Raw genomic sequence first — 18216 nt, forward strand, 5'->3', positions numbered from 1 at the left:
TTTTGTCTAGAGTTAGACCTATTTATGTTCATCTAGAACAATCCAATATATTATAAACTTGTATCTATATAATACAGATACGCTGCAGTCATATAGCTAAAAATTCAGACAATTCTGATTCATGACTTATAGTTTTTTGTTTTTGTTTAGGTTTTTTTAAAAAGAAGTTTAGCTCTCTGCAGATTAATGTATAATTGAAAATCCGTTACCCTAAAAAAGAACTACATTTCCCGGGAGCCCACTGACTTCCTGTCCTTTCAGTTTTCCTATAAACAGGGGATATTAGGTGGGGATGTGAAGGGTCTTTTTGGCCCTGTGGGGGAGCATGGCCCTGGTGAGTGGGGATTTTAAAATAGCTAATCAGCCATGGGCACATGGTCTTTATTTTGTATTCTCTTTATTCTTTGATTTCTAATGATCATTAATAAATCTCCTAAAATATAATATTTTTATTACTGAGATTTAATTTTAACTTTTACATTACTCTCCTTGAGGTTATCACATAGGTCAGTGTAACTGAAACCATCTAAAAATATTGTTCCATTTGTACTGAGGACAGTGTGGTACAGTCCACAGATATCTAGGTTCAAGTCCAGCCTCTGACCCATACTATTTATATAACTCTAGAAAATCACTTTCTCAACTTTGTTTCCTTATCTGTAAAGTAGAATAATAACAACAACCTTACCAAGATTGTTCTGAACATCATATAAGAAATTATTAAAGAGTTATAAAAATTGTTCCCTATTATTACTATTACTGGCAACAGTGCAGCTTTCCATTCAAACATTCAAAATATTTCTTTCAAAAAACAGTTCAAAGCTAAAAACTGAGTCAAGATTCCAAATGCAGAAAAACAACTACAATTCAACAGGAAGTTTACTATGATGAGTTTGACTTTAAAGAAAAAATTTTTTACTTTAAAGAAAAAAATCAACATCTTAATGTGATAGACATACTATAATAGCAAAAAAGAAGCATTATCCAGAGTATGTGGGACAGAAGTTAAAGCTAAATAAATTATGGAACTACTTTAAAATGTTCAATATTATTTTTAAGAGATACAGATAAGGGATGATGATGGGAGATGGGAGATCCTAGGTTCAAATCTGGCCTCATACACTTCCCAACTGTGTGACCCTGGGCAAGTCACTTAACCCCCATTGCCTAGCCCTTACCACTCTTATAATACTGATTCTAAAGTGGAAGTGTTTAAAAAAAGGGGGGGGGGGGGTTGGGGATAAGAATTAATTTCAATTTATTTCACTGGTTTAGGGAATTCCCTCTACTACTATGGGTCAGTACCTTCTCTGCAACTTATTAGTTTTAAGTTGCCTGGAGCACCAAAAGGTTTAGTAACCAGCCCAGGATCACCCAGAAAGTATGTGTCAAGGGCAGGATATGAACATAGAACTTCCTAACTCTGAAGGCAGCTCTTTGTCCCCAAAACACCGACTTCAAATTAAAGAAAAAAGATAAAAATGCTATACCACAGACTTAGTAACAACACTAAAGGTTATTCCATTGAACCAAAGCTTCGTCAACAATCAAATATCAGAAAAGTCATTTGATATTCTTACCTCTCAAACACCAAAAATTGATTCACTACACATATGTTCACAGAAGGCACTGACAGGGCAAGTGAGAAGCAACAAAGTGGTTTCACTGTAGCTATATCACCACCTAGCTATATAAACATCCTGTAAGAGACTAGCCCAGATGAAGTCCAAGACATGTTCCAATTCTAAAATTCTACAATTTCAGGTTACTGTTCTGGTCTTCCTAAGTATTAACTAGTCCACATTAAAAAGAATTACTACTTTGGATGAAAGGCAAAAATCAGGAAGCACACTTTACTACTTCAAATACCTACAATTCATCCACTAATGCAGAGATGATCATGGTTAAGACTTGCTGTGCCCAAAAAAAGGTACTGCCTTATTGCCAACATACATAATGAGCCTATACAAACTTAGTGAAGTTGGAAAAGAGATACACAATCTATAGATCCTATGTTCCAAGTCCTTCCAGCTTGGTGACATCTGCTGGACCTTAAAAACCCAGAGAAAGCCAAGTTACAATGAAGCATCAGAGGATTTTAATGGAAAGGAATTTAGCAAAATAACAATGTATAAGGTGTATGAAACAAAAAATAAACACAAAATAGTAATTGCTGCCACTGTCACTGCCACATAGTGTTATCACTTTTATGTGATTATTTCTAGTTAATGCAATGAAATAAGATCTAACTACTACTTCTGAAGCAATATACGCACACACACACACACACAATTTATGTGTCATCCATATAAATTATATATATATTATTTGGCATAGTCAGTCAAGGTAGGACTTTAGTTGGGCTTTGAAGGAGATAAAAGAAGGGAAAAGGGAAGATGTTTTAGAAAAGGAGGGATGAAGAGTAAAACAAAATGAATGTAGTGTTTGTGGGACAGTGAAGAGTGTCTAACTATGGTGCAGAGTTTGAATGTTACTGGAGAACAGAAATTATTAGGATTATTATTTGAAGTTAAAATTTTTAAAAAGTTCTAACTCCAAATACCAATTCTTATATCAGTTTCAGATTTTTTCACAGCATATTTCAAATATGTAAACTAAATATCAATTAATATTACACTATTTTCCCTAAAGCATCAGGATATACCACAGACTAATTCAGAATCTAACAGAACGCATGGAATGTTCAAATTTCTAAATAAGTGCTCATTCCATCTTTACTTTATTCCATATCTGCCTATTCTATTCTTTCTTTTTGTATTATCAATTACCACAAAATACTTCTCTCTTCCCTTTAGGAAGAGGTAACATTTGTATGTAAGGTACTTGGCACAATGCCTGGTATATAGTAGGTACTTAATAAATGCCTATTCCCTTTCCCTCTTCTCCTTAAGGATCAACTTGCAATTTTTAGGATAGTATTTCTCCTTCTCAGAAGTTACATAGCATTATAGAAAACAGCTCTCATAAACTTATCATAATCTATTTTTTATTATAGTTACTGGTATATGTTTTATCCCCTCCAGTGATTATAAAATCCTTAAAAGCAGAGATGTCTTACAAATCAATCTTTGTACAAATCCTTCAATGCTAAACATTATGCCTCCTTTAAAATAGATGCTCAGTAAATACCTGGTAAACCACTTGAATTGAGAATGACCACTTGATTCTCCAATTCACTCGGGCTTGAAAGTTCACAATCAGGTTTGACGATCCTTCTTTTCATTTTTTATAGACAATTACCAAATCCCAATTAGTCTTCCTTGAGATGTCTTCCATACTACTTCTTTCCATCCTACTGCCACAAAGCCAGGTCAAGTCCTAGGTATTTCATGCTTAGGTTATGGCAACAATCCTCTAGTTGACCTCCCCAATTTCAATCTATTCTGAATAATGTTGCCAGACTTCTCTTCCTCAGTATTATTTTATGATTAAACAAGATTTTGCTCCTACCTATCTCAATAAAATTGTGAGAAAGGAGCTTTGTTAACTGTAAAGTACTATATAACTGTGAGCTATTTTAGTTGTGAGTGTCCCAATTTTCTAAGCTAATTTTCACTGAATAATTTATACTAGAGGATCCTATGTATCTATACCCCATGAAAACTGTCATTTGACTTGAAAAAAATTTGAAGTGATTATCTGAATGTGTGACCTTCCTCTCTTCTGTCTCAAATTGTAAGAATGTTTACTGCCATTGCTTCAACCACCATTCCTTTCTTCAGAACATGAGGAGAACTTGTACTAAAAAGATTTGTAAATAGCTGTGCCCCTCAGATTACAGGCCTTGTTTCTCTTGCAGCCATAATCCAGAAATCAGTCTGTATGAAAAGGTAATCCCAGGAAAGCTAGAGACAACTCAGAAAAGGCATTTTTGCCCCAAAGTTTTTAGAACTGTCAAATAATTCAACATCAAAAATAGATACAGTTTTATCCAAGGAAATCAAATTAAGGAAGGTACACAATGGTCTTCTTCACTGCTGAACTCTAAAGATTACAGGACCTTTCCAACTGACTTGCACCTAAATTCTCCTATATATGTTGTCTCCCCCTACAACAATGTGAACTCCTTAAGTGCATTTGTGGCCTTAACTTTTAATTGTCTTCACATATAGTAAGAGCTTAAATAGTAAGAGGTTTTCCATTCATTCATATTCATGCCAGTCCTCTCCAAAATTTTCAAATGTTCTTTCTTTGCTACCAAATCAACTCAAAACTCCTCTAACTTGGCCTTGTATAATGTTTGTACCCTACCTAATCATTCATATTCTCCAGTAATACTCAAAACAAACTCTTCACCATAGTTGGGCACTCCTCATTGTCATTGTCCCACAAACACTACATTAATCCTTTCCATCTTAACTCTCATTTAAAATTCCTCTCTCTCCTCCCTTTCCATCTCACCCAAACTAAAGTCCCACTGTCTCTGACTACTCTAAGCATGCATGGATATTCAGATACCCCCCTTCTCTAATATTTCTTATATTATAATTGTTACTTTTATCTCCCCAGCTAGACTATAAATCCCTTAAGGAGAAGGAATCGTATTTTTTTTAAACAGGCCTAAGCTCAATAGTGAACACAGTAGCCTAGATCTATTTCTCAACTAATCGAAAATCATTCATTACATACCTAATATGTGCTATGTACTACATAACTAAATATAAAGAATGTAAATAGGAAATAAGAAGAGCACCTACACTTGAAGAAAGAGAACAAATGATCAAGAAAGATTTCCTGCAGGTAATGCCACTTGAGCTAAATGTTAAAAGGGAGCTGCTTAGGGATTCTAAGAAGCAGAGAGAGGCATGAAACATAGTCTATGCAAAAATTGATAAAATGCCATTCATAGCAAATGAGACCCTTTGGCTAGAATGTAGAGAATGGGAAGAAGAAGAATGTGTAGGAAGCCAGTCAAGACAGATTGGGGCCAGATGAAGGGCTTTAAATGCCAGAGATTATATTTTGTCCTAGAGGAAATAGGTAGCCATCAAAGCTTGTTGGAGTGGGTAGTGACATGGTCTAATAACCTTTATTTGGAAAATCGCTTTGGCAGCTGTGTAGAGTATAAATTGGAGAGACCAATTAGGAAGCTGTAACAATAGTCAAGGCAAGAAGAGATAGCCTAAATTATAGGAGTTGAGGTATGGATGATGTGAAAGGGTTGCATGTTAGGAATACTGAGGAGGTAAAATTAGCAAATGACAAAACCTGTTAACTGATTGAATGGGATGGAGGGACAGATAAAAAAAGGAAAACAATGACTCTAAGGTGGTGAACCTGTATGACTAGAAGAATAGTGGTACCCTTGTCAGAAGGAAGTTGAGAAAAGGGTATGTTTTGATTTTTTTTAAAAAGAGGTTGTTTTGCACAGCCCTCCGGGACCTAGTGCTTCCTTTTGAAAATTACCTTGTACATATTTTACATGAATATGTATGAGTAAATATGTTGTACATGTATTCCCCTATAGAACCGAAGTCTCTGGAGAGCAGAAACTGTTTTGTCTTTTTTTTCTCTCCAGTGCCTGGCACATAACAGATACTCAATAAATGTTTTTTTCAACAGACCGCAGATTTTGAAATGCCTTCAAAACATCCAGTGGGAAATGTCTAACAGTCAGTTGGTAATGCTCGACTGGAGCTCAGGAGAGAAACTAGGGCAGGATTTATCTACATGGAATCATTGTCATAGATATGATCACTGAACCCAAAAGAGCTAATTAAGATCATTGAGAGAAAAAACAGGACAGAATCTTAGGGCACACACATAGAAGTATTCAATAAATATTTTCTTAAGAATTGTTCATTCAGGGGGCAGCTGTGTAGCTCAGTGGATTGAGAGCCAGGCCTAGAGATGGGAGGTCCTAGGTTCAAATCTGGCCTCAGACACTTCTCAGCTGTGTGACCCTGGGCAAGTCACTTGACCCCCATTGCCTACCCTTACCACTCTTCTGCCTTGGAGCCAATACATGGTATTGACTCCAAGATGGAAGGTAAGGGTTTAAAAAAAAAAAAAAGAATTGTTCATTCAACCTCCATGAACTGATGTGGAGTGAAATGAGAAGAACCAGGAGAACATTGTACACAGAAACTGAAACATTGTGAGATAATCAAACCTAATAGACTTTGCTACTAATGGCAAGGATCCAGAACAATCCTGAGGGACTTATGAAATAAGAATGCTATCCACATCCAGGGAAAGAACTGTGAGAGTAGAAACACAAAAGAAAAACATATAATTTATCACTTGTTTATAAGGGTATAGGACTTGGGAGTTTTGGTGTTAAAAGATTACTTTATGACAAAAATGAATAATATGGAAATAAGATTGATAATACACGTTGCTTGTCGGCTCCAAGAGGGGTTAAAGGAAGAGGGGAGGGAAAGAACATGAATCATGTAACCTTGGAAAAATACTTTAAAATAATTGTTTATCTAGTGGGCAGCTGGGTGTCTCAGTGGATTGATAGCCAGGTTTGGAGAGAGGAGAGCCTGGGTTCAAATATGACCTCAGCCACTTCCTAGCTGTGTGACTCTGAGCAAGTCACTTGACCCCCCAGCTGTGTGACCCTGGGTAAGTCACTTAACCCCCATTGCCTAGCTCTTAAAGCTCTTCTGCCTGGGAACCAATACACAGTATTGATTCTAAGATGAAAGGTAAGGGTTTTAAAAAAAGAATTGCTTATCCACACTTTTCTCCAACATCAAAGAATGATCTCAACAGAATTTAGCTCATATTACACCTTTATCAAATGTCCATCCTGGAAAATTCAATATAGATGGTAACACAGAAGAGTAGCACCTTCATATAAGCCCTATCTCCTTTCTCTTTCAAAAACCTATCACCACTTGATAGCAGCTTCTCTAGAAAATCCAGACCTCATTTCTCTGGCCCTTAATTAAGACTCCTCAGAAAATAGATCCCTATTTCCCTCTCTCCTCAGTCTCCGAAGCTTCTCATGGAAGTCAGATCCGCTCAAGCCCTTCTGTACACAGCTCCCAATCCTCAAAGTGCATACGCCTCTTTCCCTTTCTTATGTCTCCATTTCCCAGACTACACATGGTGGGTTCAGCGCCTACTACGTGCTGAGTGCCTGGAGATACAGAGACAAAAACCAAACGGTCCCAGCTCTCGAGGAGCTCGCAGGATGATGCAAACAAGATAAAGCCAGGATACATTGAGGGTGGTCTCTAAGACCGATTCCTGGAGACTAGAGGACTTGGCTTGACTTTGAGACGCAGCTCCCCCCAACCCCCCATGCTCCTGACACCTACGTTTGCTTCATCTGCTGACCTCGTTTGTCTCCAGCGAATTAGGAGTCCATCTGTCCATCCCCTGGGGGACAACTCACGCGTTCTCACACCTACCTCGGCCCCTTCCCCCCAGTCCCTTCCTCCAGTTCCTGCTCCTCTTCACCGGGTCACCTAGGGTCCCCGGGGCTGCCTCCTGCCGGGAGGCCCACGCCCGAGGTCCCAGTTGGGCACCCCTCGCACCCCTGCTTGCTCGCCCCCTCCCTCACTCACCGTGCTGGGTGAAGATATTGAAGCCGGCCTCCTCTGTGCGCCCCGCCGGGTCCCGTCTGCGGCCGGCTGGCCTGGCGGCGCTGCTTCCGCGGCTCCCGCGGGGCTGAGGCTGCTGGAGCCCCGGCGCCTCCCCGACGCGGCCCACCTGCTGCCCCATCCCCGTGCTCGCGTACTCCCGAGCCCCCGCCGACCCCCGGTCACATTCCTCCCTTCTCGGCTCCGGCCTCGGGGCTCCCCGCCCGGTGTTCGCTCGCTCTCTCGCTACGGCGGCGGCCGACCCGGCCGAGCGGCCTTCCCGTGCAGGGTCTCGGCCGCCGCCCCCGCTGGGCTGCGGGCGATTCACGGGCTCCGGCGTTCCCTCCCCCTCCAGCGGCCCCGCGCCCCCAATGCCGCTGCTACCGCCGCCGCCACTGCTGCCGCCATCTTAACCACTGAGCACGGGCGGAGCGTGGGACAGAGCGTCTCCCGCCCCCAACCCGGTCCGACACCTCCGCTATACGGGGGCGGACCTCTCGTCATAGCTCCGCCCCAGGCTCCACCCCCTCTCCTCCCAGGACCGCCCTGCCCTCCCGGACTCTGCTGCCTACAGCTGTGTGCCTCAACACCTGCGTGCTGGTCCTCTGCTCCCCAGCTGCGTCCATCCCTTTCCGAAGTTATCCTGGCCCTACCGGCATCTCCCACCCGATCCTCTTCGATCCCCACCCAACACCGCCGAATTTACTGAGTACCCACTGTGTGCAAAGCCGAGTGTGCCAGGGCAAGTTGGACTTACAGTCAGAAAGACCTGAGTTCGAATGTGACCCTGAACAAGCCACCTACTCTCTGAGTCTTTGGTTTGTAAAACGAATTTTGTAAAACGAAAAAATAATAATAATAATAATAATAATCACTAGAGAGAAAGGATTAGCATTCAAGGAAACTGGGGAAAAAAGTTATAAAAGTTGCCATTTTAACTGAGACTGAAGGAAGCCATGAGATGAAGTTGAAGAGAAAGAGAATTCCAGGCATGAGGGACAGCCAGTGAACCTGTAGGAGTAGGCAGAGATAGATGGAGTGTCATTTTGGAGGAATAGAAAGACATCACTGCATCACTCTAGAGCTAGTAAAATGTAGGAAGGCAAAGTCTCTGAATACCAGCAGTTCTGAAATCCAGCTAAGGATACAGAAAACACAAGGAATTTTCTTCAGATAAAGTGTGGATGGGTGAAGATTAAAAGAGTTGGGACTCAGGTCTTCCAAACACCACGTTGAGTAGTCTATCTACTGCATCACCTAGCTGTATTGAATAAAATATATGAAGGGTTAGTAGGGGCTAGACCTATGATCTCATTGATATATAAAGAACTTTCAAATGAGGAAACTCCCTCCACTAATACAGTTCTGCACGGTTTTCTATAATTTATATGTTGACTTAGAGAGTTTCCTAGAGCACTGAGAGGTCAAGTTATTCACCCAGGGTCAGGAAGCCAGTATGTCAGAGGTAGGAGTAGAACTCAAATCTTCCTTTTATATCATTATAATATATATTATATATCATATACCAATTATATCATGCAGCCTTATATAATATACATGTACACACACCATATATACATATATATGTACCATAGACAAAGTAAAAATATCACTAGCAGCTGGGAAGATTCAGAAAGGCTTCAGGCACAAGGTTACCCTTGAAGTGAGCTTTGTAAGAAATAGAAGCTTCTTCTAAGAGGCATGAGGGAATGCCAGGCAGGATAGTAGATAATCTGTGCCAGAGCAAAGAGGTAAGTGATGGAATGTTTTTGTTTTTCTTTGAATTCTCAGCACTTAGCACTGTGCCTGACATAGTAAGCACTTTTAATAAATGCTCATTGATTGATTGATTAATTGATTGATTGCCCTGTTTGAGAAACAGCAAAAAGACCAGTTTGTCTAGTGTAATATTTAAAAGAGTGGAAGACTTAAACGGTAACATTTAAAATAGTTGTCTGCCATAAACTGTGGCAGTTAAAATAGTTGGGGTTGAAAACTGTAGTGAGTTAAAATGGTGGAAGATACAAATTATAGTAGATATAAGAGTGGGTGAGTAAATTGACCGCAGAAAATATGTTTCACTACAGTGTCTTGGTTTTAAATCAAATATAAGGTGGTCACCAGGGAATATATTCCCAAATTATGAATATGCCCAAGTCAACTGGGTTTTATAGAGAATTTTAATTAATAATACAATGAGGAATCAAAGAAAGAGAGAGAGAGAGAGAGAAAAAGGTATAAGTATGAAGGGCCTTAAGCCAACATGGCTGAGACCTGAGTCTTAAGAGAGAGAGAATGTCAGTTTTTTATCACTCACCACAAGATTTGTCTTAAGCAAGGATGTCTGGGGAATAGAGTCTCCCCAGAGGGAGTTCCAGCCAGAGTCAGCCTTCCAAGGGACTTCTTCTCAAGAGATCTTCAAAGGGCCTCCTCCAAAAGGATCTATCTCTAAGGATCTATCTCCAAGGATCCAAGGATCTCTTGCTCAAGAGATTCCTTTTCTTATATAGGGGTTTTTTTCCTATGTCACCTCCCCTAAGTTCTTCCATCTACCAATCACCGTGGATGTTTTCTAAAAGACAGCCCATCTGAATTCCAGCTAAGTCGACTAATCCCCTCAGTAAGTCTGAACCAGAGAAAACACTGCTGTGTCGACTAATCCCCTCAGTAAGTCAGAACCAGAGAAAACACAGCTGAGTCAACTAATCCCATCAAGAGAAAACCTGCCCGACCTTTATAGGTACTTAGCATCCCATTGTATCAATTCTAAAAACAGGCATGGCTCAAAGAACCCGAGCCACAGCGGATTTTGTTGCAAAGATGCTTTTAAAAGAAATTATTCCTCGTTTTGGCCTGCCAGCACATATTGATTCAGATAGAGGAAGTCATTTTACCAATTCTGTCTTAAATCAAATATATTCTTGCTTGGGGATAACTCCCAAATTCCATTTTCCATATCATCCCCAGAGCTCAGGCCAAGTTGAGAGGATGAATAAAGAACTTAAAACTATGATTGGAAAATTATGGACTGAGACACATTTAAAATGGCCTGAAATTCTCCCTCTGGCCCTATTTTATCTTAGAAGCAGGCCTAGAGGAGACCTACACATCTCACCATTTGAGATGCTTTTTGGACATCCGCCTATACAGGCTAAACCTTTTTCCCCTGCATATACATCACTATTAGGGGGAGATACTACTATTGCTTCCTATATACAGGAGTTACAGCACAAACTACGTGAACTTCATGAATCCGGAGCTGCAGTACAAGCCGGACCACTAGATTTTTCTCTGCATGACCTGAACCCGGGAGACAAAGTTTATATTAAGAATTTCAAGTATACTGGAGCAACTCAGCCTTCGTGGGATGGACCATTCCAAATATTGTTAACTACTCCAACATCTATAAAGATTGGAGAAAAGGACTCTTGGATTCATTGCTCACATGTGAAGAAAGCATCTTCTGCTGAGACTGATTGACTGTATCCTATCATATGAATTGGAGATAATAATCCATAGACAAGTGGATGATGTTTTTTGAGAACACATTGAATTACTGATTTTTTCCTTATTTTTATTGCTTTTCTTTATTTTTGATTAGAATATTTGATTTTTTCTCATTTCTTGTACTAAAGGTACACATAAATAATATTATTTTTTCTGCAGTAATACAAGTTAATATATATATTCTTGCTATAATGTCAATGAAAAAGCTTTAAACTATGGGAACCTGCCATTTATTGATAAAATATTATAGGACTGTGATTAATGTTTGTATCTGATTCCAGAAAAAGGGATAAAAACAAGGAGCACAGACTTAACCTGAATAGTGCCAAAAAGAGCACACAAGAAATACTAATGTGAGACTCGAGGTTGCGACGCTTGACATACGTTAAGTCGTAGGACTTCCTTGTATCTACACTCTTTATGAAGTACTCATACAAGTACAAAATTTGACTATCATGCTGGCTCCCTATATCCCTGAGAATGAAGAAAAAACTCAGACAAGGGAATGATGCTTCCCTATAAAAATAGAATTCTAGTTACTTTTCATTCTTATATTATGGAAACTTCCTGTAGTCTTGGCTACAAATGACTAAGTGAAATATTACTGCATTCTATCCTATAGACTTATGGGATAGAAATTACTTTAAATTGGACCTATACAAGGACCTATTTTGAATTTTTTCCTTATGTTTTTGATTGTTTTTTTCTTTTCTTTTGATAATTGACTCATACACCCCCATAACTGAACATTGCATTCTAAGCTAAACTTGATGTTTTTTAACACCTACTTCAAGGGGGGATTGTATTTTAATTTAAAATCTAAGAATTTTTGAATTTTTTTGTTTGAGATTGTATTTTTATAAAAATCCAAGAATTTTGATTTTTTGTTTAAGATTGTACTTTTATAAAAATTCAAGATTTTGATTTTGTTTGAGAAAAGATCTTCAAGAAAGAAGCTTGAAACTTTCATATCCAGAAAATGAACTCTTACAGAAAGATGCTGGAAAACCTACACTTCATCAAGAAGATCAAGAATGAACTTTGGATATGATTGATTGAACTGAACTTTGATTGAATATTTATTGTAAATGTACACATTTATGCCAAAAGGGACTGCCCCTAATTTGGCTTTCTGTCAATGCGCCTTGCAAAATATTGGTTTTGCTTTCTTTTCTTTTCTATTCCTCCCTCACTATTCTAATTCCTCTTAGAAATTTGAATATCGTGTATATCTATAGTTAGAAGTGCATTTGATATTACAAAATAATTATGTTAAATGATCAATGGGGAGATTAGTCTCCCAATGATCATCAGGGGCGATTGTAAATCTTGAAATTTCTCAGACTTGTGAATGTTAAAAATTTCCACATTGAGGAATCCTCCATTGGAACAAATTCCCTACTGGAAACATTCCCCATTTTGATGTGAGAACTTGCCAGGATCAGAAATGGGAGGACCTCTACTCCACCCGTACTTAAGACTGTTTTAGGGGAGAAAACTCCTTGCTATGGGAGGACCTCTACTCCACCCGTACTTAAGACTGCTTTAGGGGAGAAAAGTCCTTGCTAAACAATGAAAGTACTTAAAACCATACTTATAATAAGGCAAGGAGTTCTTTGAGCCATGCCTGTTTTTAGAATTGATACAATGGGATGTTAGGTACCTATAAAGGTTGGGCAGGTTTTCTCTTGATGGGATTACTTGACTCAGCTGTGTTTTCTCTGGTTCAGACTTACTGAGGGGATTAGTCGACTTAGCTGGAATTCAGATGGGCTGTCTTTTAGAAAACATCCACGGTGATTGGTAGATGGAAGAACTTAGGGGAGGTGACATAGGAAAAAAACCCCTATATAAGAAAAGGAATCTCTTGAGCAAGAGATCCTTGGATCCTTGGAGATAGATCCTTAGAGATAGATCCTTTTGGAGGAGGCCCTTTGAAAATCTCTTGAGAAGAAGTCCCTTGGAAGGCTGACTCTGGCTGGAACTCCCTCTGGGGAGACTCTATTCCCCAGACATCCTTGCTTAAGACAAATCTTGTGGTGAGTGATAAAAAACTGACATTCTCTCTCTCTTAAGACTCAGGTCTCAGCCATGTTGGCTTAAGGCCCTTCATACTTATACCTTTTTCTCTCTCTCTCTCTCTCTTTCTTTGATTCCTCATTGTATTATTAATTAAAATTCTCTATAAAACCCAGTTGACTTGGGCATATTCATAATTTGGGAATATATTCCCTGGTGACCACCTTATATTTGATTTAAAACCAAGACACTGTAGTGAAACATATTTTCTGCGGTCAATTTACTCACCCACTCTTATATCTACTATAATTTGTATCTTCCACCATTTTAACTCACTACAGTTTTCAACCCCAACTATTTTAACTGCCACAGTTTATGGCAGACAACTATTTTAAATGTTACATTAGATCAAAGAGCTTGTGAGGGGAAGTAAGATATACTAAATATGGAAAGGTCAGTTGGAGCCAAGGTATAAAGGGTTTTAAATGCCAAAGGGAAAAGAGGAGATAAGACTATAGCTGTTATAACAGGGTCTCTAGACTATAACTAAAACCTTAGTTTGATAAGTTAGAGTCTGTGGGGTCTGCTGATATAACTTTTAAGAACTCCGGATAACCATCTCAAAGCTATTAAAACTTTCATTGAGGAAGAATCGAATTATTTCACTATATCAAAGATTTATAATTTCATTGTTGTAAGCACTTCCTCCACTAATCTAGTTCATAACTGCTCTATTATACTTTAGAACAAAATTATTATAATGTAGCCACAATTTTGGCCTTAACTTCCCTGGACACAGTCAGTTACATTGCCCCCTCGGGGTTCTAGATTATCATTGAAGAGTTGTATAGGGTGTTTTCTTTTCTGCTATAGACATAAACCTCCATTCCAGTAGGGTCTTCTTCCTACTGTTAACTGCCAGTTGTTAACAGCCAGATATAAACATTCCAGTTCTTTTTAACCAATTAATATAAATTAGCTTTTTCAAGGGGATATTTACTTTTAAAATACAGCAAGACAAGCATAAAATATTACACCTCTATATTTTGGGGGCAATGGTCTCCCCATGCCACCTCTATTTCTTGGAAAAGTGGACTCAAACTTAACACAGTTTCTATATAGCATTTAACCCCCCAAGTTTATATCCAAATGTAAAACCACATCTGGATGAGCCTTTGTCTCAGCTACTACTAGTCTGAGTCCTCAAGGTTGTTCCTTACTTCTCAGGGCCTCAAAGCAAAATCACTTAACCTGACACAGACTTTGCTCTGGGACCCCAGGTTGTACTTTCTCATGATCTCTCAAAGCTCATAGTATTATAGTCACGTTCTTTACCTAAAATAAAAGAACAAACACAATAATTTGTTTGCAACAACTATTTGCACATGTTGGCCTGGGTTGAAAAAGGCTTCTCTTTCAGTATGAAAGATGTCAAACCAAGAGACAAAGGCTAAGGTAGGCTGGTACTTTTAAAATTCATTCTAATTGAATTTAAGAAATTACCTAGACAAACGGTGGGAGTAAAAACAATGAGGAAAGGCAACAGCTTGACTACAGGGTGGAGGGGATATGATTGAGGAAAGACTCTAAATGAACACCCTAATGCAAAAACCAATAACATGGAAATGAGTTCAGATCGAGGACACATGTGATACACAGAGGAATCATACATTGCCAATGGAAGGGGTGGTGGGAGGGGGGGAGGAAAAGAAAATAATCTTTGTTTCTAATGAATAATGTTTGAAAATGACCAAATAAAATAATGTTTAAAAGGAAAAAAAAGAAATTACCTAGACAGAACTAACACAAGTGTAAAGGAGAAGAATGGGGGGACTCTTTCCTTCTCTTTTAAATGGAGAGGAGTGAATAAGTTTGTCTCACAGGAAAGATGTAAACTCTAGAGGAAGGTTGAGGGAAAATGTGGTGAGGGGAATATGGATGCTGAGGTGTAAGCTGAAAGGTTGAGGGAAAGATGGCAAGATCTCTCCCTCCTCAGAGTTAGCTGACACCAGAGCTTGACCTTAGAGAGATTGAAAGGACTTTCTCTCTTCTCAATGGACATTTTACAACTGTATCCCTCGAGTCCTAAAGTGAGCAAAACTACTGAGAAAGATGTTTGTATTCCAGAATCTGTTTTCAGAAGAAGGGGTTTGTTGTCAACCCTTTCTCTGTGGAGGACTGTGACAGACCAGGTCTAGTCTTGTCACAGATGAGACAGGATTTCACCCTTGAATCCTGTCCTAAATCACCCACTTCTCTCTTGTTATCAACTAGGCCAACCCCAAGATCTGACTTGAACTAAGATTTTATTTGGAAAGGGAAAGTAAGATAAAGAAGGAGGAAAAGGGAGCAGGATGCCCTGACAAGCTAAACCCCCAACAGCCGGGTCTCAAGGTTTGAGTCTGAGTCCCAAAGGACTCTGCCTCCTTTCCAGCTGTCAGTCTTCTCTATTTCTAAACTATTATCTCTAGTCTTTAAATCTCAATCACATTCAAAGAAGTCAAAGTGGAGACCCAGAAAGAAGTAGGCAGGCTGGCTCAGGTGAAAGAGCCCAACCCAGACTCCTCTGAGGCTAGGGTTTTTGTTGGCAGGTGGAGGAAAGTTAGTAGAAGGATTTCTCCATGGAAGCAGGTACTCAGATAAGTAGGAAAGTCTGGCTCTTCTCCCTCTTGTGGCTTTGAACCCCTCAGCCACTCAGGAAAAGTCCTCTCCATTTCCCTTCAAGATCTGAAAAGTCCTGAGCTGTCCAGAATTCTCCTCAGCTCCCAGTTCTCTACCCAGAATCCTTTGCTGACTCTGAACTGCCACAAAGCTGTCCATCAAACAAGCAGAATTCTATTCAGGTCCCTTTGCCAGCCTTTACAGAAGCATTTGTTCATCAAGTGGTCAGGAGACCAGAACCTGTCAGAGAGTATCTATACATATATCATTATCTTTGAGAGACTGAAAAAAAGTCAGGCATTCTTCATATGTTCATAAAGACTGAGATAAGTGTGATAGAGACATGAGAGAGAGAGATTTTGCAGGACTTGTGGACCAAGGTGCAAGAGAGGATTCCAACAGAATGTCCCCTGTTGTTGGCCTTTTGGACTCAGAATGAATTCTCAGCTTTATGCTGGCTCAAGGTGAGAGGGAATGAATCTCCCATTCCAACAGTAAAATAATAAAACGAACACAGCCTTTTCATGATGAATATATGTTGAATGAATGAAAGTATTTCAATTGGATTCTCCTAAGGCAAATGAAATCTGAGGAAATTAAGAAAATTTCATATACCAAACTGACTTCATATCAAGCTGACTCAATTCTCGATCTAGCTCAGTTCCCTTTTTATGAAATGATGTGTCTAGTCTAATTTCTATCTTGTGAGATAAATATCATATTATGGGAATTAAGAGAAAACTTTATTGCACTGTTTGAACCCAGCCCAATGTGTCTAGTACTCTACTAGTTGTTTAAAGACCCTTAACTAAGGACCTACCTTATGCGGACCAGAAACCCAAGGAGAGCTGAAGATTGATGCAAGGAGTTTTCTCATAATTATATCTCTCAAACAACTCATAAGTCTTATTTGAAAACTGGCCCTAAATTGGTCAATCAGTTACTGTTTCCTTATTCCTTAGATTAAATACAGACATTAGATAAGAGTGGAGTAGAACACCTCTTTTTTTATTTCAGGGAGTTGTACCTGTTCACTCTCCCCCTCCCAATTTAAAACAGCCCTAATCTTTTCTCCATTTAGTAATCAGATTGCCTAATCTTGTATCCTGGTTTATTTCCTGTTAATTGTTTTCTTTTAATATAAAAAAATCTGTCTCCCCCTGTACTAAGGGTCCAGTACAAAATTAAGGAGGTTTGGTCCTGATTTGTTATGCAATTGGCATATATTGGCATATTCAATATATGCTCAGAAACTCGAACCTTTGCTTTCCCAGTCATTTCAACCAATCCACTTGCCACAAACTCCCTATTTAGGGTGTCATTATTCCCCCAACAACACTCCAAAGAACATTAGTGAGAACCTTATATTATAACTAATAGCAGAACTTCCTGAAATACTTTATTGTTCAATCTATTAACTACCAAAACCATGGCCTTTTCTCAGACTTTATCCTTCCTAGCTTTTCTGTAGCATTAAACACTTGACATTATCTTTCCTGGATTTTCAAGGAAATAATAAATACTATTTACCAATAGTAAATACTAAACTACTTCCCAGCTCTATTATGGTTTTCCTCTTATCTGTATGGTCAATCCTTCTCGGACTATTTGCTGGAGCAGCAGCTGTGAACGATTCCCATGTGTGTGGATACTCCAGGGTGTACTCTAAGCCCTCTTTATAGACTATCTCCTGGATCTAGCATGTATTCTCTTCTCACCTCTCCTCAGTTTCTTTTTTCTTTCTTTCTTTTTCTTTTAAATCCTTACCTTCTATCTTAGAATTGCTGCTGAATATTGATTCCAATGCAGAAAAGTAGTAAAGACTAGGCAACTGAAGTTAAGTGATTTGCCCAAGGTCACACCCCTAGGCAGTGTCTTGAGGCCACATTTGAATTCAGGACCTCCCCTTTCTAGGCTTGGAGCTCTAACCACTGAGTCACCTAGCTGCCACAATCCTTGGTTTCTTAACAAGCTATGTTCAAGTGCCAGTTGGTATAGGAAGCCTGTCCAGATCCTTAAGCCTTTTGTTGCTATTGCACACTCCCCTCCCCACCCCCCACATCATCACATGTATATCTCATACTTATTTTGCTTGGTACAAAATGTTTGCCCTGATAAAATGTAAATTCCTTGAGAGCAGGAACTCTTTAATTTTTGTTTTTGTATCCCCAGTTCCTAGCACACAGTGCCTGGCACATTGCAGATGCTTTATAAAAGCATGCTGAATGAATGTTAAACTGTGTACACATTTATTCCTGTAACTCCCACAATACAAAATCAATGTTACTTTCCCTGCCAAAGCACTTTGTATAGTGCTTATCACAGTGCTACATCGTCAGTAAATATTCTTTGATGACAAAGGAGAACAAGTATCTCCCTTTGCCATGAGAATCTGAGTCAGTTCTTACTCATCCTTAGCCTGTTTACCCAGGAAAGTGACTCAGACCGAAGTGAAAAATGTACTAACTTATTT

The 18216-nt window shown here is 39.2% G+C and overlaps 1 protein-coding gene across 2 annotated transcripts in view; it reads right to left on the reverse strand.

Moving 5' to 3' along the window:
- ABL2 (ABL proto-oncogene 2, non-receptor tyrosine kinase) overlaps positions 1-7990 on the reverse strand; it is a 114800-nt gene extending 106810 nt beyond the window's left edge. The window contains exon 1 of one of the 2 annotated variants that reach the window (XM_007480880.3): positions 7542-7990. In XM_007480880.3, coding sequence (XP_007480942.1) covers positions 7542-7698 — 157 coding nt within the window. In that variant the 5' untranslated portion in view covers positions 7699-7990. The remainder of the gene's footprint in view (positions 1-7541) is intronic. The other variant, XM_003340125.4, reaches the window with a different exon arrangement.
- Between the last annotated feature and the right edge of the window lie 10226 nt (positions 7991-18216).

This window comes from Monodelphis domestica, chromosome 2 (genome assembly GCF_027887165.1).
Source record: "Monodelphis domestica isolate mMonDom1 chromosome 2, mMonDom1.pri, whole genome shotgun sequence".
NCBI classification, from domain to species: Eukaryota; Metazoa; Chordata; class Mammalia; order Didelphimorphia; family Didelphidae; genus Monodelphis; species Monodelphis domestica.